Source organism: Amphiura filiformis, chromosome 13 (genome assembly GCF_039555335.1).
Source record: "Amphiura filiformis chromosome 13, Afil_fr2py, whole genome shotgun sequence".
In the NCBI taxonomy this organism is placed as follows: Eukaryota; Metazoa; Echinodermata; class Ophiuroidea; order Amphilepidida; family Amphiuridae; genus Amphiura; species Amphiura filiformis.
This window is the reverse complement of record NC_092640.1, coordinates 46,565,289-46,589,424: the sequence shown is the minus strand read 5'-3', so window position 1 is coordinate 46,589,424 and position 24,136 is coordinate 46,565,289. Positions and strand designations below refer to the sequence as shown.

At 35.4% G+C, this 24,136-nt stretch overlaps 1 protein-coding gene across 1 annotated transcript in view; it reads left to right on the top strand.

The window, feature by feature from the left end:
• Positions 1-14,442, top strand: part of LOC140168433 (calcium-transporting ATPase sarcoplasmic/endoplasmic reticulum type-like) — a 123,205-nt gene extending 108,763 nt beyond the window's left edge. Inside the window, 2 exon segments of the mRNA XM_072191825.1 lie at positions 1,496-1,613; positions 13,336-14,442. Coding sequence (XP_072047926.1) covers positions 1,496-1,613; positions 13,336-13,364 — 147 coding nt within the window. The 3' untranslated portion in view covers positions 13,365-14,442.
• The last annotated feature ends 9,694 nt before the right edge of the window (positions 14,443-24,136 follow it).

The following is a 24,136-nucleotide window of genomic DNA, read 5'->3' as shown; positions in this document are numbered from 1 at the left end:
CTGGTGTTTACATAGTGAAACTGCAGCTCAAATAAGAGTGAAGATGTAACACATAATCTTATACATAGGCTTAGAGAGAAAATGCAATCTCGCTTTTCTCGCCGTGAATCTTGCTTTTTAGTGCTTTTCTCGCTTTTAAAAGATTCATTTCTACCACGAAAATCTATTTCTGTGGCGAAAGGTTGCAGAATTTGACAACCATTGCAACTAAAAAAGCTTAAAGGGGGATCCAGTTGACCAGGCAAACTTTCAAAGACAACCCAATTAAGTAGGCTTAAAATATAATCAAGTCAATGTTCACCTCTATACCACCAAACTCTGTACAGCTCCCAACTTAATGTGTTTTCCAGATATTTATAGCGGCCTTTAAGTTTGACCTGATTTTCCAGCCTGAATGTACAAAAACGGTCCATTTTCAGGCACATTCAAGCAACAACACAAGTAATATTCTTTATTTACTACTCAAACCTTGCAGTATATTGACCTTTTAAGCTGATTTATGAGGACAAAATTTGTGTATTTTTGATAGTCCGTCGGCAATTTCCATGCTTTGTTTTGGTATCACTCAGGGTATGGAGTCAATGAAATACTGCCCTCACTCAATTTTTTTTTTACCTTTTTCTGATTTTCGCCAATTTTGGGGCATAAATCTCGCTTTTTTCTCGCATTTTGAAGTTGCCATCTCGCATTTTTGGTCAAAAAATTGTGTTTTTCTCTAAGCCTACCTATAAAGTGTGCAGACGACCTTGGGTTGCACGCATGAGATTTTGCACCTGATCACCTGAATTTAGCTTTTTTGACTATTCAAATTGACGCATTTTTATTTATTTTCAGCCCATTTTTGGGTCTTTTTTGCCAATTCCATGCTGTCTTTCAGCTTTTTATTTTTTGTTCCACTTTAGCCTTTTGTAAGCAAAGCCACTCTCATGCCTGGGGTTGGGAGCTGGCAACATTACATCGTTTACCCAATGTGTGTTGGCAATTGTTGAAATCATCCTTTGATGTTTTTCTGCAATAGACAAATGCCAGATACGTTGGACTACATACCGTATCAAGGGGGGCGTTTATTAGAGGTCATTTTTAGCACGACAATTCCCGTTAAAATCATTAGGTAAGCTTAAAAGTCACGCTAAAATGACGAACTATGAACTTTTGACACTGACTTTTGGTTCACTTCCGGGTTGCCGATGCAGATTTTCGCCATTTATTGCTGCTATTATCAACCATGTGAGCAACTTGGTAAGCTTACTACACAAGATAGCATGGAAATATCGGAATTTTTGAAACATCTTGGTTGAAAAAAGTGGTGGGGGGCGTTTATTTGAGGGGGGGGTGACTATTTGACGAAATACGGTACTGACCTTATGATACCTCGTCATTGTAGATGTGTTGTTTGAATTTAAAACCAAACTGAGACATACTGGTTTTGGAACATTAAACCAAGCACACTATTAACCATTGCTGTGTTTTTCTTTGCCAATTTTTTTACATACAGACTGTATTCCAGATCACACCACTCAACCTGGCGGAGTGGATGGCTGTGTTGAAAATATCGTTCCCTGTAATACTCATAGACGAAGTTATGAAATTTGTCGCCCGCAAGATCGCAGACGGTAAAAGCATGCTGGATGGTATTCACTGGCTTGTGGCTGCCATCATCGCAATCCTAACTGCTGTTTATTATATACCCATGTTTGACTGACACTAGAAATTCTAGAGGGCATTGCAGTTTTTATTAACTCCTAACACTCCTTTTTTAATGCAAGGGAATAATGTGTTAATTTATTAAACCATCTCATCACTCGCCCTCAATATGGCTCAGATTCCAATATACAAGTGCAGTCATCTGGCTCATACTGGTGGCGTTGGTAACATTTTTTCCCATAACCAAATCATTAATTGGGCATTTCAAAGGTGCTTTTAACCCATTCAATTTCCTGTTACATTCTGGATGAGCAGATTTCAACCACAATAGTTGTGTGTAGCCTTGCTCCCTCCCTCCGTCTTATAGCCCAGCCTGTCCACACTACTGGGACCTTTTTAAAAAATTTTTTCAATGTGCATGGTTTATTTGTGTGTGTAATACATGGATGTGTGTGAGGCACCTCCTCCTCATCCTCGCTGTGTGAGATACCAGCATGTATCCATAATCTTGTTGTCATGTCATAACCCAACAATCATTGTCAAGTTTGGAGTGTTGCATTGTTAGCATGCAAACAAATTGGAATACAAGTTGATGTGCGGCCCTTAGAAATTAATGTAGTTAATTTCAAAAGAGATTTGATCTTTCATGGGGAAAACAATTTGTAAATTTCATTGAATGAGATATTAGTGATATGCATATTGAGAAGGGGATGGTTTCATTTGTCTCCAGGGTTGCCAAACCCGCGATTTGGTAGCCCAATTGGGCGACTTTTGAAGATTTTTTCCGCGATTTTTGACAATTTTCTGTCCCATAGAAACCAATGGTTAAGAAAAAAATTGGGTGACTTTTCAACATTGGCTCCCGCGACTTCCGATAGTTTCGTGTCCCATAGAAACCAATGGTAAAGAGAAAAATTGGGCGACTTTTCGATTATTTGACCCGCGATTCGGGCTGAAGCCTTTTGGCAACCCTGTTTGTCTCAGAGACATTGAAAACATAACATCAGATTGCAGAGATGGAATGACATCAGCAACAGATTGGATTATACTGGTTATCTTAGCATTTTTTTTTGCAACATCTCCCTCCATGCCAGAGTTAATCACAAACATGGCACAGGTGCTATCAGTACGAATCAGTAAAACAAACATGTACCAGTTGTGTTTGATTGTTTTACCAGTCTAAAAAAGATAGAATTGGTTGCAAGTGTACTGATTTGATAGGAGATGTTGCATAGATGCATACAACATGTTTTGTAGTAGTTAGTATACGCAGTGGTGCAGTTATCTACATGTATTGATTATTTTTCTGACATGTATGTTGGTAAGCAGTTTAAAGTTTCTGATAAAATGATGAAGAAAAATTTATTATGCCCTCAGAATTGATGACGGGCAAGCTGTTGGTAGTCAATATGGTCTTATTGAGAGGCATGTCAGGGAAAAATGACAATGATAGCTGCACCGCTACCATGCAAGCATAAGATTTGCACACAGCATATTCACAAATACCCATTTTACACTTACTTCTGCAAGATCCTCAAAAAAGGTCAAACAGAACAAGCAAACAAGAATATATTTGAAATGTAATTGTAAAACATTACCACTGGATTATAATACATCAGACAGAAAAGTTTGCAAGAAATGTCCTGAATTCAGCAAGTGGAATCTCGTTTGAAGAATTGCATCGTAAGGAAAAGATGCAATAATCCTAATTACCAAGTGATGATCTCTCTTTGATCATGTGATGCTTTCTCAGAGTGCCTAGTTAAAGTGCTTGTGTGCTAGTGCAAGACCAGAAGCATTGGTGCAAAGTGTGGAGGGAGACATGAGGGTTAGTGTGTTATTATTTAGTTTATTATTGACCTACGTGAGGATATTGCCCACAAACTCATTTGTCAACACTCATCTAGGTAGAAAATGGACTATTCCAGTTGAAATCAATACACCCCCTATAGAAGACATTGCCTTATTCTCTCACACAGGGAGTGAAAATGGAGTCATCCATTCAGGTAACCCAATTTGAAATATACTCTACCTTTGTTGAAGATTAAGGTCATGTCAGTTCAGTTCAGCTGTCTTCTATAGGGGTGTATGGATTTCAAGTGGCATATAGTCCAATGATTCACACATCTTTATGTTTTGTACCACCCTGTTTCAATTACCTTTTTGTTATACTGTTATTGATGTGTATTTGTACGTAGGAAATGTTTTGTATATAGATTATTATTGTAGACAGGTGGTGTTTGTTTGGGGAATTGTGAAGAAAAGCAGTGTTCCTTGATCATTTAATATGGCCTATTTGGGTTATTAAATGAAACCAATCTATTAAAAAAAGCTACCTCAGAATATATTGATGGGCCATCTACATTCCAGCAGCTTATTAAAACTTTGTTAAAAACAGGAGATCCACAAAAAGTTGTAGCATAGACAATAGGCCCATAGCCATCAAGGTGAGATGTAACAGTTGGAATGGTTTGTTATTTCCAAAGCAACAATAAACAAGACTTCATTGGTCATTTTTCAATTACTTTGAACTATTATCTGGAAATTAATACAAAGTCAGCAGAAAGGTCAGAGCAAAAGTGATGTCAGATGCATTGTTTATTGTCTTTGTTCATGACAACGATGTGAAGGCATTGCATTGCCATGATAGTGATACAATTTAGGCTGCTGAAATCCTGTTTTGGTGTTTTGAAGTCCAGTTGAAACAAAGTTCATTATGTAAATTCAACCTTGAGAGTACATGGTATTTGAAAAACCAGAAAATAAGATGATGGAACACTGCTTTGTTATTAAAAATCAATATCAGAACTAGTATGGGATCAACTTGTTTGCCATCTTATTTTTAGGAATAAACACATAATGCAAATTGGGGGTAATAGATGAGCTTAGGAGAGTCCACTTTTGGTATGTAGTAAGATTTGAATGTGAGGACAACTACCAAAGATGTTTTTGTTAGAGAATTACAACAAATAATATCACTGCAAATGGGATTCACCGTAATTTATGTACATTGAGGTGATTTTGCAGTAAAAAAATCTAGTCTGACCTGGTGATTGCCAGTGTTGGTGTTATTGTTGAATAAGAAGAGCACTTTTATGAACATGTATTTATAACTTATTTATATTGAGAAAGATTGCAGACTTTGTAAAGACAGTGCTCTACTATTGTATATAAACATGAATTTTAGTTCTTTCATCGCTGAATCATTTCACTGCCTTACCAGTCACATTTTTAATGTGTAAAAATATGGGGTTGTGGTCTCACACAATAACCATAGGGACTTTGTCAATGGTTTAGAGATGTCAGTGACATCATTCAAACTGTATGTTTAATTTTGACCCGAGGATGATGATCATATGGGGTCATTTTCAGGTGGTCTTTTAGGGTAATGGGATTCAAATTCAGCTTTGCAGACAATAGGTATGAATTTAGTATACCAGAAGTTTGTTGCCTGCTTTTATGCAGATAATAAGCATATATGTGACACGATCAAGAGAAATGAGTCAGATGTCACTAATATTGATTTTGAGATAATGGCAAAGAAAGTGTTAAATTTTTTTTGTTTTATATTGTTTTTAGCGATTGATAAATTGATGTAACTTTGCAATGAAAAGTTGTATATACATGAGATTTTCAGTTTCTGAAAGCTCTAAATGACTTCTTTAGAAACATATGTAAAACTCTTTTTTGACCTGGGTCGACATGTGACTCATTCCCCTTGATCATGTCGCATATGTGACCCAATGTCTGTGAATGCAGCAAATGACATTTTGATTTATGAGCACTCAGTGTGGAACATGATCAAACAGGGTCAAATTTCTAAATGCACTTTGCAACCTAGTTTATGTATCACGTCCAAGGCTTAGTTTTATGAACATGAAAGGGAGTGGTTTTTTTTTTATTTCTCCCATTTAGTAACAAATTGAAAACTTCAGATGGCAGTAATGTGATATTGTATGTTTGATGTGACGAGGCAACATGATTTTCAGTTATTTCATAACTTTTGAAAGGATACTGAATAACATTGATTTTGGAATCAAATTGTTGATTTATTCATTTAAGGGGGTACTACACCCCTGCCCAATTTTGTGCCTATTTTTGCATTCTTCTCACAAATTATAGCGCATTGGTAAGTAAGATATGTATATTATAGGGGCAAGGACTACAACTACTGCACTGTAAATTCAGCAACTCAAGGCAAGTGGTTGTTGATTTATTTATCAAATATTGGTTTTCCCTCATTTTTGACTGTAACTCCAAAACTGTTGTCTCTGCTGAAACAAAATTTCCAGTGCAATAGTTGTAGTCCTTGCCCCTATAATGTACATATCGTACTTGTCACTAATGCGCTATAATTTGTGAGAAGAATGCAAAAATAGGCACAAAATTGGGCAGGGGTGTAGTACCCCCTTAAAACACTGATATAAATATATCAGTTTTGCCCTTTCCCTCATTCAGCTTCGTTTACTTATGTTGGGTCACATATTTTCTAGTGTTGGCCGATCCAACCCAAGATCGGATCTGCCGATCTCCGATCTGAAAATTAGCAGATCGGGCCGATCCGATCCCGATTCCTTAAATGTTATTCTACAACCAGTACACGTTCATTCAAGTCGGGCCCCAGTAATGTTAACGGTCAAAGCTTAATTCCCCAAACCTGTAACTATGTAATATGATGACCGTTTTTAGAGGTTTTTCATGTCAATATCAACCCAAATAAAATACCATTTTACACCCCAAGTCCCAGCGTTACTCACTCAGTGCCTCCGATTGTCGGAAGTTTAATCATTAATCCATTTCTCTTGATTGTTTTATTCTTCTTTCTTCTCCGCATGAATCAACTTTGATTTGCGTGTGTACCAAGTTAGGCGATTGATCGGCTAAATCAGCTCCATCGATATTATAATAATTTATGCATATGACGTATTGGGGAATACCGCTGAATTCCCATCCTGATTGGTTGTGCAGAGTTGTTTACAGAAAGAATTCACGTGTTCGGAGATTAAGAGATGAAATCGTCCGTGTGAGGAGGAATAGCGCGAATGTGCGCGATTCTAAAAATAACATGCCCTCAAATTCACCTTGGGAAACCCGACATTGAAGGGCGCACGTGTCGAGTGTTAAAGTGTTAAAAAAAATTTCCCAGGGACGCACTGTACAGTCGGGAGTGTTGTCACTGAGTGGATAATATTATAAAATACAGTATGAAACGACATGATTCTTGCGGTGGTAACAACGTTTTTGGAAATATATTGGCATTAAATAGTAGTAATGTTACATAAGAAAGTAATGGTAAGCTTAAAGAATTGTTGTGTACTTTTATTACTGTCAAGTTCAGAGATCGGTAAGCTAGATCGGCAGCTGATAGCTCATCTGCCGATTCAGATTCAAGGCCGATGCAGTCCATATCGGCACCGATCTCCGATTCACAGATCGGTATCGGCCAACACTAATATTTTCAATATAGAACCAACCAGTCGGTAATATACCAGAGTGCCAAATTCTATGTTTTATAATTATAGAGTAATATAATATACTAGGCAATCATAGAGATTTGGGTGAAAGGGTTCAGAGAATTATTTCTGGCTAAATCATTTTCATTGCAATTTGAAAATAATATGATGAAAGTTGTTTTGAGTGCATATAGGTAGTTTCATTGTTGATGAGTGTGTAACATGTTTAACAGGCAGCCTGTTGTGAATGAGAGGTAGCCCTTTGTCAATTCAAGTGGACAAAGTATTACAATTTTATTGAAATTCATTTCAGTATTAGAAAGAAACGCATGACATTTGTATGGATGTAACACCAGTTGTAAATATTCTAGATTAATTTTTACACCATACAATGCAAGCAGGTGGGATACAAATTAAATTGTTGACATTGTATGGATGGTTATTATCATTTTCTCAAGATGAACAGTTTGATTGAACATGCCCTTTTTGTCCCGTGTCTTATCACCAAAAGTCATGCAAACTCACATTCCATACAATCAAAATAATGTCCACGGACTTGTTGTTCACGTGTCTACCTTTTAATTTCAAATTCTGATTAAAATTTTTTTGTACACATATATATATAGAAATGAATAAGTTGAATATTTATTGTTATTGTTTTGTCCAACACACACTATGCATAAAAATAACAATTGAGTGACATTGTCCTGTGGCCAATATGTTTTCAATTTGAATTCTAATGATAAAGAATGCAATAATAGTATTAAATGATAAAATATGTGAGGCCTGTTTTGTTTGGTGATGTAAGTTGTTGGGGTAGTTTTCTTAGGAATTATATGTATTTATTTGAATTGGGTATGTAAGAAAGTAGGATTCGGCATATGGATCAATGCGATACAGATATTTAAAGACAGTCAATTCTAATTGGGTTTCACCTTGTTTGAGAAGCTGTGGAATATGTTGATGTGATCCAATTGGGCCAATTTTGACAATTGTGAGATGCAAATACTGATTGGATGAGATTGTGTCATACATGCAGCCAAGCAAACATAGGCATGTTGATTTGCAAATCATTCTTGTTGATGCTCATGCATATCACAACGTCAGTATTCGGTGTGTTTAGCTCTAGACACTATTCATAAATGACCTATATGTAATTTCACATGCCAATATGTAGCACCAATTTCAGCTTATTAAAGGAAGTGTCCGGTAATCACAACATTAAGCCTTATATGTTAGAAAAATAATTATCAAGCAGGAATCACATGGTTTTTGTCTCAAACAAACTCATATTAACCATAAAAACAAATAAAAACGGCCATCTCTCAACACGCGATAATGTTGTAATTGCCGGACACAGATGTGACCTGCACCCTGAGTGTTTCACTATGATCAAAAACATGATGATGATTCTGTGAGGAAACACCTGGTTCTTAAATGGACTCACAAACTTGCAGAATGATCTTTGAATGTGTCCGGTACTAGTATACAAATGACTTTATTGAACTTTGCCTTTGGAAATTAGCCATTCCAGTTGAAATCTACATTCCCACTGTGGAAGATGTTTGCTATCTCAAATCCAGTTGAACTAAATAATCAATTCATGATAATTATTTTGTGCTGTTTATGTTGAAAGCAGTTTAAACGTTGACCTCCTGATGGATTTTACCCCTATTCGAGCCATATTTAGGACATTTTTTTGAAATTCCAACACATCCACACCATTTTCACTGGAATGTATGGCAAAAACTATTTAATTTGCTCGGAGTTCAAAAATCTGCTCACATGGGTGTGGTTATGAAGTGGGGGATGGGAGCAACCCAATGAGACTGTTTTGCTTCATAGCATCTATAACATGTAGGTTTGATTTTGAGATGGATAATTATGGCCTCTGTATGAATTTGGCACTCTGCTCTTTCCAGTTTAGTTTAGTGAATCTAGAAATAAGCTCAAATTAAATGTTAAACATTTGATACTATTCTATTTTGTATCAGCATAAAATGCACCAGTATTTGTAGTATTTAAATCGGCAAATCTGTAGAGATATCCCAAGGTAGTTTAATTGGAAATCTCAAAAGAAAATGGCTGATTTGATCTGTCATTTTTCTGTCCAAAATGCACAATTCATGTATAGTAGTCCCTGATCTTTCTTCTTATGTGGTCCAATGCCATTGCCCGTGTATGGGGAATGGAAATTAAGAACAATAAAATAGCATATTTTTATTGTATATCAGACTTTGTCTCATACATGCTTCACTTTTCTTTCTTTCTGGATTTTTTGGTTTCATTAGATGTGCTATTCCAGTTGAAAACAATACACCCCCAATGGAAGACATGACCTTAATATCCTACACAGGGGGTGTAGATTTCAAATGGAGTCACCCATTCAGGCAACCTTGAACTTGACACTCCCTGTAAGGGCATTACTTCTATACAGGGTGTATGTATTTCAACTAATTGATTTTCAGGTATGCACAGCAAGTAGCATTAATTGCAATTTGCAGTTTTTCTGTTTCAATTCCAGTTATATACCATATTCCCTTGAATAGTCACCCCCAGGGGCATTTACTAGAGGTTATTTTTAGAACGATAATTCCTGTTAAATTGTTAGGTAAGCTTAAAAGTCGTGCTGAAATGATGAACTATGAACTTGGGAACGATGACTTCCGGTTCACTTCCAGGTTTAAGATCAGATTTTTGCCAATTACCGACACCATTGGCGACCATGTGTGCACCTTTGTAAGCTTATTACACAAGAGGGCATGGAAATATCAGCATTTTTGAAATGTCTTCGTTGAAAAAAGTGGCGGGGGTGTTTAATTGAAAGGGGGGCGACCATTTGAGGAAATATGGTATTCACGTTCATTTTAAAGAAAAATTAGAGCTTATTGTTTTGTTATTATCCTTCGTCTTGCAATACAGTTGTAGCATTGTATATGAATTCGGATTAAACTGAATTCGGTGCAATGTTCTTTTTCATATTGCCAAAGTTTCAAAATTTAGATTTTGTTCTCATTTAGTTTGATCAAGTCAAAAATACTACACTTTGGGTTCCGTCTTCGTCATAGCAACCTACTGGCTAGTGATTCTGTGTGATAACGTCATCTACATCCACAAATCAATAAGCAGTTGTCATCCCAGCAGCCAAATCATAGCAAAGGAGTCAACTGTGAAGCGACAGCCAGTTGCTGGCACCAGATGCAGGGAAGCTTGTAGCAAGTGACCACTCTATGACTAACCTGTGACTGCTAGTATGTTAACAGCAAGAAGGAGATGCCTTTGCTTGGTTACATTCTGATCATGTGGAAAAAGTGTGCAATAATTGGTGATGTATTTGCACAAAGCAAACGGTGATTGTAGCTGTAGTCAACTGCATGGAACCAAAACAAAGAGGAATTGCAGATTGACATTTATACATACAATGTTGATCATGATCCAATGGTTGCAGACTGCTGAATCAACGTAGAGAAAAAGGAGGGGTCTATGACAAAAATAAATTCTGAAAGGAGGATTTTGGATGAGTAGAAGAGGATGTTGAAGTCAATTTGATTATTCTTCTAAATGGAGAAGATATCAATCATTGTTAATACACCATTGTTGTTATATAAGTTGTACCATGTGGTAGTTTTATTAGGGTAGGTATATAAGGTAAATGGTATGTAAGGTATCAATGTCAAAGTGTGTTTGTACTAAGCATGATTGTATTATATGTGAAAGGTGATTGAGGGGATTTGTAGTAGGATATCTAATCAATGAGTCATGTGCATATGTCATCTCAGGTTGGCTTGTAAATTGGTAGTGTGTAAAAGACCTACACAACTGATGCAATGCCCAAATCTCATTGTTGGTTAGTTCTCCCTTGGTGATGAACCTCATGTTCATCCCAATCAAGTTTCAGCCTTTCTGTTGATGACTTCACACTTAATAATGCATTCCATTGAAGCTGAGGATGACTACTAGTGATTGCAGAAGTGGTCTCTCTGGTTTTAACTGTAGGGAATGGAGATGAGAGTGCTTATGAACTTCTTCATGATCATCTAACCCAGAAGTCATCAGCTAGTGAGATCATCTTGCTAGCTTAAACCTGATCATGGAAGAAATTAATCCACAATCATTTCACCACAGGAAGCACTCCTTAAAATAGATACAAGTTTGGTGTTACAGGGTATGTTTTATTTTACACTCGCACAAGTTGAGAGAGAAAATTTAAGAAAATCATTTATTAACAGTATTGCACAAACTACATGAATCTCTATTTATGTTGTAGGTTGCTAATGTGTACATTTCATAATGCAAGTCTATTGGATTATTTTGATACACTTTTGTTTGTATAGGGTTTGTATGTGCACATTTCAGATTTCACTCTAGTTCAGTATGTTGTTACAAAGTGTTGCATGAGTTCAAATGATGAAATAAGAAGAGATCAAAATGTATAACGGCCACTGTTTAGTCCTACATATTGAGGGCATTTTTCCATTGCGATAGACACAGCGGCTAATTTTCTGCCAGCAGCTAGTATTTAGCGTTGCAGCAGATGTTGAGAACAAAGCTCTGAACAAAGCTAATCACTTCAGAGAACTGAAAATGCAAGGTCTGTCATAATAGAAAAATACCTGCAAAGATGTTGGACTAGGCAGTAGCCAGAAGTCAACTTTAGTAGGAGAAAGTAAGAATTGTAGTTTAATGGGCCAAATATGTTTTTATTTTTGACAACGCTCCAGAATAACTGCACCATCATAACTTCTATGTATGATATGATCTACACACTATATTCACATTCTATTTTGATTTGGTTGCTGGGTTTCATAATTTATGCATGCTTCTCTAATTTGGTGCTTATTTGCTAACTGTTGTACGGTATGTTGCTGGGTTTTGTTTCACTAGCACATTGGTAAATAGAATTTTTCCTAGAAACATTTTCTGTGAAAGTGTGGTGAAAAAGTAGATGAGAACCCTATGGACTTAATTCACCTTTCATTCACTGAAATGTATCTTGGGAAAACTTGAGCACTTCTTGCATGTCAAGTTATATCGCATTCACATTATTGTAAATGTTTTTGAAATTGTGGTGAAAAAAGTCTGAAAAAGCCATGTTAAGTCATTGGAATTTTCATAGACTGTCACTGTTATTTCACAGCATTTGGTCATGAAAGCACTGCATGGATTGTGATTATTTTTGGCTGAATAGTAGTGATTGTGTATGGCCAGTGATGAACATTGACATTTTGTTCACGTTACATCATTTTCAGTTTATTTACTTTTTTTTCAGTCTGTGCATAAACGGATGCTAGTTTCACTTTTGTAGCACACATTGTACAAATTGTCTCAAATTTAAGAATAAGAATGAAACATTGAAATATTTATTTCTTTTTCTTTTTCTTTGTTACTGCAAATCAGTTACCCCTGAGGGTAAGAGAAAAATTCTTGTTCCAAATATAGGAGATTTTGTATCATCAAGTCCATTTAAAAGACAATGTCCAATATATGTCCATTTGTAAATATTGATTTGATTGAATGCCTTAGTGTTTATGGGTAAAGAATGAATTTCATGAGAAAAGCAGTCGGAAAAGAAATGCAAGTGGTTAATTTATCAATTTAGGACTTGGAAATATTTATAAAGTGGGAAAAGATTTGAGTGCCTCTGTTAGAATGTAATCAACATACATATGACCTGCAGTACTAAATATATTTGGTAACATGCAACAGAAAAAAGAGGGAATTTGTTATAGTACATGGAAGTTGAGGGACAGTGTGTGGAAGTGTAAGCCAGTCTAGTACTGTATTCTTTCCATTATATACTCAGGCAGGAGTAAGTCATTTTTGGTGGACACCTATTTTTTATATCATTGTTTACAATCATAAAATCCCAAACTTGACCATCTCGTCTTCCTGTTATTGGCAAGGACTTGTGTATGTGGCATGATTTGGTCCATGGGGCCAAAGGCGGCAAATTTCAAATTGAGATAAAGGCAAAAATATAGCGAAAAAACAATAAAATACATAGAACTTCGGAACCAAGTATGCTAGACCTTCAGGCATTGTCCTTATAATGGAATGAATATGGTACACATAGTGAGGTTTCATGTAGGAAAAACTGTACAGTTAGTGTTGCTAATGTGAACACCAATTTGGTTGTAACAGAGAATGATATTCATGGATTATAAGTGTATTATGTAACAGAAAAGAAAGCTCACCAAGTTTAACAAGGACACATCGTTTCTTCTGTTTGTTTTTGCAGTACCACAAACCAAGGAACATTATGACTGAAAAGTTAGGAGACGGACTGTCCCTATCAATCAACAAGTCTGTGGGATTCCATTTCTCCAGTATTATATATCTAACCTATTGCTGCAGTGCCAAAAGAAATTTGCAGTCCAAGAACAGCAACATAACATCATCAGAATCCGATTTCTGCAGTCCAGGGCCGCGAGATTTTGAATTAAACTGGTGCATCATTAGGTGATATGTAAGCATATTTATGAGCACCTTTTAGATGTTACTCTTCTCTTTTTTTACTTATCTATATTTAGGTCGTTTGTGATGGAATAATTGGTGACAAGAACATAATTTTATGCACACCAAAATAACAAGTTTGCAATTGAATGAAGTGGCTTATTACATATTGTTTTTTGAAGAAAAAAAATGGCAGAAACTTGTTCGGTAGGATAGTTTTATTAAGTTTTGAAGTGATTTAAAATCATGTTTTTTTGTACATGTACAGTGATTTACTTTTTTTTACTCTAGATGGATTAATGAGGAAGATTATAGAGTTGGTCGGCCGGCCACCATAATTGTCTATGAAATACTGCAAGTATTGGAAATATAAAACTTGCAATGTCATGCTGGTTTTAAACTATTATATCAATGCTGTTTGAAGCCACTTAGTGTTGTGGCATAATATCATGTTAACTATGCTACTGCAATGGACACAATTGCGATAACATCTAAAACCCTTACCATATCCACAACATTGCATAATCATGGTGGCCTGCCTGCTTTTATAATAGTGTGTTTACTATTCATATTAGGAACTCTTTGCTTCCTTTCCTGACGGATGTCATTAGGCAAGCAAGGACATGTCATGATTGGCATGTTGTAAATTGAGCATATCTTGTGAAAGGTATATTCTCAGTTCCTGTTTGAAGGATTACTACTGAGTCAGAGATATAAGAATGTATATTATATGTATATGAGTGTATTTATTAATGATGAAATGAAAAGCAGTGTGGCTGTATGTAATTTAAGTATTGCATAGGACAGGTACTTGCTGTCCTATGCAACCCATATGAAGGAGGGAGGACTTGCTACATAATGCCTTTCATTCCAGATCAGACCCAAATCAATCTTGATTAGATCCACTTACTGTTGGCTAGTAAGGAATCACATCCAGTGTTTACTGATACAGCTATCTGATATGACGGGTCTTGGTTTACAATCTACTACCCATAGCTGAACCATAAAGAAATAGACAATCCAAAAATAAGAACACATTATCAACATTGATGTTAGTTGTGTTGATGATGTATCAACATATTGGGTGTATGTCTTAATGCTATCAAGCAAAATGAGTCAGATGTCGGGAGTATTGATTTTGAGATATAGCCAATAATAGTATTCAACTTCCTTTGTATTTTAGTGTTCAGAGCAACACTAAAATGGCCATATCTCTGGAACCATAAGTCTAATTATAATGGGGTTTTCAGCAAAATAATGCTCTGAGAATGTCTGATATAATGAGATTGAAAACTCAATTTTGATTTTGAACGACATCTGACTCCTTTTGCTTGATTGCATCACATATATGCTTTTTTTACTGGGAAATTATTCAAATTAAGCCTTAATACTTGCTGAATGTGATGTAAGCAATACAGGCTGATATTAGCTGGAATGGTCATTATCAATGGTGATTCATTTGAATAGGAAAGCATTGTGTAGAAAGTCAGCTCCATGTAGTGGACAAATTAACAGGGTTTTGTGTTATAAATAAAAAATTTGGAATCAACTCAATTTTAGAGTAGCAAGGATTGTGAATTCAAGCAAAAGAGTACGAGTTAATTGAATCAGTCCTTTTTTTAGTGAATGTAGTTCACAAGTGCCTGATTTTATGACTGTTTGACGTAATGGAAGAAAAAAATACAGGGGTTGGTTCTGTCAGCTTTTTTTTTGTCAACTTCCGAAAATGAAATTAGAAACACAAATAATTGTACTAGTGAGCAAAATGTTAATATTTCTTTGAAAAAGTAATTCAAAAACAAAAACAAGATTTCTGTTTGAAAAATTTGTTTGGTGGAGAGATTTTTGTTTTTGTTTCATGAAATTCTAATTGGTAAAGGTCAGTCAAATTATGACACAAATATTTTTTATGCCTAATATCTGGGAGGATAATAACATAATGCTCAGCAGTACTCTTATTTCTAGAAGATTGATTATAGTACATTGGATAGCGCTGAACAGTAACAAATTAGTAATATTATGTGTTACAGGCTTTAACAGGGTGCACAATGTTATGAAATGTATTTCTCCAGATAACATATTAAAGATGTTATGTTTCTTGATCTTATTTTAGTTCAATTCCCATTAAGTTGTACAATATTTATTATTTATTGGTTAAAAACATATTTAAGTCATATTAGATCCATTAATGATGATTTCTAATTTAAAAATTTTCCGTAAAATGTCAAGGTCAGAGGGCAGTAGTGTTTATTATCTAATTTCAAATTACAGTACTTAACTCAGTATACAGTAAGCCGTTAGAATTAAGGTACAAGTTATGTTCACCCCTATATATCCTAAACAGACAAATATGTCAACATTTAAACAAGCAGTCAATACCTGTACTCTTTATTTAGCTTTTATTTAAGACCTTATTTGTTGAAATTGGTCGAGAATTAAAGAAACAAGGATCTAAAACCCAACGAAGAAATGAAATCAAAAGTTGAACATTTTGTGCTCTAATCAATGAAAGCACGATGCTAGTTTTAATGTGCTAATCAATGGAAGCATGACGCTAGTTATCTTGCTTGAGAACGTTTTTTTGTACAAATCAACGCTTTGTGTATCAATCAATTTCTTGAACAATTTCAACAAATGAGGTCTTAAATTCAGGCTAAAAGATGCAGGTATTGGCTGCTGGTTCCAATTATAGAATATCTGTCTTTGTTTAGGACATACAGGGGGTGAACATAACTGGTACCTTAATTCTTTTGCTTACTGTATATATAGTAGTATATATATAGCCTGAGTCACTCCAACCTCATTCTACAGCATACTTTCTTGTACCATAATACATACTAACTTGCTGTTTGATAATTGAGTGACTTAAGCTAGGAACGCACAATACTTGCAATAATTAGTGTTCATAAGTTGAAAGCAAAATATATAGACAACTAGATACTGAATAGAATTATTGCCAATATTTGAGAGAAAAAAAATGATACACGTCCAAAGATAGTATTTAATATGACAGAATATGAAAAGCTTCAGATTGTAGGAAAATAATATGAAAGTAGTCAATTTTTATACAGTTGAATTGTACATGAGTGTAATTTTTGTACAAAAATACTTTGAAAAGTTAACCCCAAAAATATTCAGGAATTTGTAGTTGATAAGAGTTTTTATACACCTCAAGATTTGTGTGTGTTTTGTGCAATTTTAAGTTTTGTGTATAAGTAAATATTGTAGATAGGCCAGGAATCTTTACAAGGGTGTTCTATATGAGTGCTCTAGTTCTGAGTTGATGTAGATCAATGTGGACCACTTACATCACCAACTGTGTTCCAAATCCCAACCTCCATATCCTCTACCTTATTCCCTAGTTTTCCTTTTGTCAATTATCATAATGTAAACCTGTATGATATTGTAGGCCTTTAACATTACTCTCAGAGTAAAGTGATTAACCCAAATATGTCTACCTACTTGACCCTTATAATGCAATTAAAATGTTAGAATCACAATTATCTGCAATAACCATAATCTTGTACATGCACATTAACCCTCAGTATGACCTTGATTTTTACCCTACACCATCTGTGGCAACTGATATTAACCACATTATAGGGAATATGCAATGCATCCTGGCCACCCCACCTCTCGTTCATATACCATCACCGCTTGCCACATATTATGATGTAGGATGATTTACATCTCTTAGATCTATAGTGATTATGCTGAATATCATTATATGTGGGAATTGTGGGATATTGTTACATGCTTGTATTGAAACAATTGAATGGGGATAAGCTACAATTACAGGGTGATCCAAGGTGACATAAGAGTACCTGCAATGTATATGATGGAAAACCCTGGATGTAGTCCATTACTGTGGTAGCATGTCATAGAGCCTCAAATGTAGTATGGTGATTTTAAGGTCAAAATATTGAAAGCACAATGTAGCAGTAATAAATATACCTAAGAGTAGATGAGTAGTGCCTTCCTTCCTGAGTGTCTGACTGATCTATTGCCAATAGACACTGCATTTCACAACCAAAGTAGGCTATACCAGTACCAATCCATATACCCCCTATGGAAGACATGACCTTAATCTCTCCCACACAGGGAGTGTGAATATTAAATGGGGTTACCTGAACAGGTGACTACTTATGAAATCTACACCAAGGTCATGTCTTCAATAGGTTTGTATGGATTTCAACTGGAATAGCCCAATGATTCAAAATCCTTCCAAAAAAGTCAAAATGTAGTAACTGCTATGTATAATTACTTGCAGACTGATTGTGTGTTCACCTGCAGATACTTCATTGTTACTTTGGGAGGATACCAATGTAGAAATATATGCCTGCCGAAGTAGTAAAACATTGTAGCAGGCAGCGCTATTTTCTTGTAGATATTGCAGTTTTACTCAAGTAGTTGCATCAAAACATTCTCCCTCTGCCAACAATGGTACACTCTTTTTGTTTAAATTTCTTTGTAATATTTTCATTATATGTATGTTAAAATAGATGAAGTTCTTTCTTTAAATGCTTTCAGTTTGGTTAACATTTTGCAATTATTTCAGCAGTTGCCTTACTCTGAACCAGCTATGTCAACATAATCTGGTTATTCCTTTGTAATAATTTCTTTTAATGCTTACAGTTCAATTACCATAAAGATATTTCTTTTTGAGCCATCCAGCCAGCTAAATCAACATGGTTGGTTTGCCTTTCTAATTAAGCATGCAAATGTTTTTGAAGTAGGATGATTAGGCAAAAAAAAAATTGTTGTGTGGGAAAATGGGAAAGTTGGGTAGGACGGTCGGATTTATTTATTTATTTATTTTTTTTAAACCTTCAGTTTTTAAAAATCCCCTCAAATATTAAATAATACTTCTTCAGTTAGGAGACATTTGTCAATTTTGACATCTGGATACCTGTTAGACATCAATTAAAGACTAGTCTCTCAATAAAATATTAATTTAAAGTGAAAAACTTTGATTTTTTGAACAAATCTGTAAAAATCATCATTCAAAAAAAAAAAAAAAAAAAAATTGCTCCCCTGATTTTCCAGGATTTAGGGTCGAGGCGGTTGAGGGCAACACAACAATTTTTTTTTTTTTTGGCCTTATGGTACATTTTTTTCAATGCATATTGTTGCCATGTTACCTTTCTCTCTTTGTAGAAGCTTTTTATGATCTATGCAATTAATCAGTCTTTGAGGGTGTTCCAGTTGTGTGTAATTTATTCTAGGTATAAAGGCAATAGCCAGTAAACATTATACAATTAGCTAGTTTTTGTAATTTTTGGGATTGCACATTGTACTGTATGTTATTTTGTATTCAAAGATCTTGGAATTGGGTGTATGATACAGCCCAACTGTGGCCATATAAATACATTGTAGATATGAAGAACAGAAAAACCACTGACACGGGGCGCAATTAATGCCCTTGTGGTGCATGAGGACTAGTGCTCACAAAGGTCAAAGTTGGCACATTTCAAACAAGTTGCCTTGTAAAAATATCATTTAGGTTGTCTAAAGGAAAAGACCACATGGCATCATGAGTCATATGACAACAATTGGAAGACTTTGGTTAAAATGTGGTCTCATGTGTGGTGTGACTTTCTGCTTGTGACATGCACTGTCAAGATGTGACTTTCTTCCTGCTAGTCATATGGAGCAAACCATGATGGGAAGACATCAAAACCAATTGTGAAATCAAATTACATACATTGTAATAGACATATTTAAGCTGGTAAATTGACGAATCGCAATAGAATTAAAATCAATAATTATATTGTTTTTCATATTTATAAAGTGGCTCTAAAATGCTCGGATTTATCAATTTTGGATTACAATGAAACAATATTGCTGATGAGATTTTTTGAATTCTATTGATCTATATAATATGTTGAAGTGAAGCTTTGTATAGCAGGCTATGAATTGTTACCACAATTTTGGTATCTATGTAGATAACTCTCCATAGCAGACATTCACATTTCCATCATGCTTGACTTCAGAGCATTTACGACCATCTGTAATCTTGCAAAATTCACATTTTGATGGCATTCACATAATGATATGGACAAGCTAGTGATATTAGCTGCACATAGCTTTACACCCATCATTTTGACATGATTGAGTCAAATGGTTCAAGCTAGTTATTGTTTTAAATCTTACGAATACTCTTCACACTGTGTTCAAGTCTATTTATTTTGAAACCCAATCCTTACAACAATTCCCATCCCATACCCTTACCCTAAAACACAGGGCCCAAGGGGTATTTAGTGCCACGTGCATGTCACACACTTAAGAGTGCTCTTATAACACCTAGTTGGATCAAGTCTGGTGCCTGTATCATACTAGCAATTGCAGGGAGTGCAGCATTTTTATGACATAAATTGCTAATATCTGATTGATACGTTGCTAGCATGCTCTAGTTCACATTTGCAGTCAGTTGCAGTCATGTTTTTGACTAGCAATTTACTAATTGGATGCTGCAGGTGCCAGTATGATATGGACATAAAGTAGTGCATTTTGATACACATCTGTATTTATATCATCAACTCTTAATAGCAACTAGTTTATAAGTAGTGTTCATGTAAAAATCTGTTTGAGTTTAAAAAATCACTTTCTTTGTAAGAATGCACCATTAGATTAGCTAGGAAATAAGCAAAATTCATAACTTGAGTAGTACAACTTCTGAACTACCGCTAATGTACAACTAATGTCAGTTTTTGTAAATAACTCTTTAATATGTCAAAGATATTGATATGCTTGTCATCATGGTCAGTCACTCCAGATTAGATAGATGGTTTTGAATTATAATTCAACACCTTGAAGCACTTTTACCACCTCATTTATGTGCCTGCCTGCCAGCCTGTGTTAGGAGGTTTATTATGTTGTTGTGAGAGTGATATTAACAGAGAGTCAACCAGCCTCCATCCCAAGTTGATGAGAGTGTGTTATCATATATGTGTGTGTTCAATGCTCACATCTTGAAAGGAAAACCATACTGCCATATAACATTGGATTGATATCATGTTAAAATAAGACGGATGTGATCAAATCTGACCAGGGATTGGTCTGATTCTAACATTTTGGAAACCAAAATGATCTAACAAGGCTAAGAAAGAATTCAGCTTATGCTTTGGTAATTACTAGATTGTTAGATACTTGAGAGTGGGTTTGATTTAGTTTTGGAGCAAATGGTTAAAACAAAAAATATATTACTTAGCATGTCAAAAGGCATCTATACTTTGTTTGGCTTATAATTGGCGGATGAAAACTTGAATCATCGCGAATTGATATAAATTGCGTAAATACAGTTTGGCACACCGCACTAGTTGCAAAATGCATAACTGGTGCATGCTCATGTGGATATATGTGAGAATAAGTTAGGACGTGTGCAGTAACAAAAACCAAGTCATTTAAGCCAAACAAAGTTGATGATGTTATTTATTCACAGATATTGCATTTTGACTGGAGGATAAGATGGGATGTATGTACTTCTAACAATAAAGGTGTATGAATTAACTTATCCCTGGGCAGATGTTTATTGCAATGACCCAGCCTTGCATCAACAGGTGATAATCACTTTGTATACTTGATCTCATCACACAATAAACTCAACCATTTTTATTTTAAACCTGTAAGAGGAGTGTCTTTGCATTTTCATTGATAACAATATGTGTCTGTTTACATCCCATATACTATCAAAGTACATGATAGATATTTATGTGGTGCAATATTTTGTGTACCCTTGGGTGGTGAATTATGATTTCCATAGGGGTGTTAGGATTTGAATTGAAATGGCACAATAAGCTGCATCAAAATCACAAGGGTATTTTCAGTTTTTACCTGTGTGGAGTGCAGATGTTGACTTTCGACCTTTCTTTAATAACTGATAAGTTGGTCAAACTAGATATTTTCTAAATCCTGATCACCAGAGGAATACTTGGGAATTTGCGATCAAGCAAAATGAGTTATTTATGGGGCAAATGCAAAGTTCAGTTTTCAAGTTCATTATACAGGGTGTCCCAGAAAAAATTACTGGGTGAATGATGCAAACTTTTGGAAGAGGTCAGCGAGTATGAAAAAAGCGCCTGTTGATCAAACTTGGAATGCGTGCATTATGTAGTAATCATTGATTTTTTCGCAATCAGTCAACCGAATCAAATAAAATTAAAATAAATTTGCATATGATGTACGATAAAATTCTAATTCTTTTTTGATTCCGATGTCTGTTTCTCGACTTTTGTCCAAATTCATTCACCCTGTAATTTTTTTCTGGGACACCCTGTATGTGCCAGTTTCAGAGCTTTTGATGATAAGTCCATCACCAATGGCAATGGACTTAATGTTTCTAGAGTTGCTCGAACATTTTGGTGTTGCTCAGAACAATAAAATACAAGGTAGTGGAGCACTATTATTGGATACATCTTAAAATCAATATTTATAGCAATATTTATTTTGCTTGATCTTTGGTCCATAGTCAATGGCCTTATCAATTGAGCTACTTGACTTAGTGATAGTGATTGCACAAATACTGATCAACATTTTTCCAATTAAGCTGGGTACAAATCTTTTTTTTTAATAGAGTTCATTGAAATTGATCAAAGATTAACCATTTTTGTTTGCATTCCACATGCCCTTGCAGGCAATACAATTTTAAATACAATTTTAAATCAAGAATTACAGAAACTTCTGCAACAAACAGAAAAACAAGCCAGCTTCATAATTATGTAGTATAATATTTATTTGAATTACCAAATACAAATAATATAATACAAGTGGATATTCATACGTAGTGGTAGATAAAATAATTGAAGAGATCAACACTACACTAATTTTCGCTCGCCTGGAATGTTTTAACTATTTCGACTAGCATCTTCAGCACATGGTGATGCTGTGATGATATCTTGTCTACAATTGAGATATCTCTCGCTGCTGACATCATATGATGGACAGAATGATGTCATACAATGTTACAATGTAGTGCCCCCCCCCCCCTCGGGCATCAGCAGGTATCCCAGATGGGGTCTATTTCTAGTTCTTTGTCACGATTCAATCATCCCGATATCCCGATTGTACACAAGATATCATAACAGCATCACCATCTGAAGACGCTAGCCGAGCTAGTGAGAACGTTCCAGGTGAACGAAAATTAGTGTAATGTTTTTCAATAAATATAATACAAACAAGCAAATGGTAATTCAGGAGAGAAAATTAGAGTGCTGTCTTTTCCTGTTACATAACATCAAGTGAACCTCATAGTAAAGAAATATTGAACAACTCTTCCTATACCTTTGTACAGGAGCCAACCATTGTTTAAAAGGTGATGAGTCAGTCCACACTTTAACAGTAGCGTATATATGCCCCAGGGTATACATGAAGAATACAAGTTTATTGTATACATGTATACAAGTCAAGGGAAGCGTGCACATGTGTGAGCATAATAAATTCATCATGCATGGAACTTGGATGCATATACATGCCCCTAATAGTACACACTTACATAATTTCATCATTTTGGAGGAAGTGGGTTAAACTGGGGTAGTCAAACCTCACTTCTAAATCTGTTATCTGGAACTCTTATCAGGTTGTGTGCTCCTCACAGAAAAACACATGATTAATACTAAGAGACCTTATCTTCATATTTTGGAGCATTTAGAAGGACATATAATTCTGTTGCATACAGCACTCATATACATGTACCATCTTTCTGTGTTATTATGCCATATTGAGATATCTTGCATTATCTCAATATTAGTTCACACATTCAATACTTATCCTGATTTTTCACTGGGTCCCAAAAAAAGAGTTTGGACAGTAGATGAAATCATCAACATATAATTTTTGCATTCAACGTGACTGACTTGGATTTAGATATAGGGCAGCATTAGTTGTCAGTGATAGTTTATGTTGACAGTTTACTTGCATGTATAGCCCCATGTAGACCAATTTTGAGTATCTTGTCTTCATGATGGCCTTTAGCACCAGCGACCTCTCCTGACGGAAGGCGCTTGTGTCCAAATCAGCTTTTTGGAAGTTGAAGCATCAACGGAGAAGCCATTGCTACAAAAATCTAGCTATTTCATGCCATTTATGTTACAGTATTGCTACCCTAAGTGGTGACTTGAAAATAAGACGTTTAAAATTGATATTCCGCAAAAACCAACTTAAGCGGTGAGTTCTTTCAAGTAGACCAAAAAACCATATTTGTGAAATATTTTGGCTGCAGTAAGGCAAAATTGGGCTATTTTAGGGAATTTTTTGTTGAAAAGTGACCCAGCCATAATTATGCCAAACTTCATGTTGTTAAAAAAGGCCTCTCATTTCAGATCACCACTAAGCTTCAGCAAAATGGAGATTTCAACATGGTGGCAGACTTTAAGGCCCTGTATCCATAGGCTGTTCCCTTGTGGAGTGTGCCCTTGTTCCGTGTTCACTTGTTCCCATGTTACCTGCCACACAGACAACCTATGGATACGGCCACTAAGCAAAACAAAGGTTCGTTGTCTGTGTGGCCGGTCACATGGGAACAAGTGAACACGGAACAAGGGCACACAGCCTATGGATACGGGGCCTTAGAGGCCTCTTGTTCAATCCCC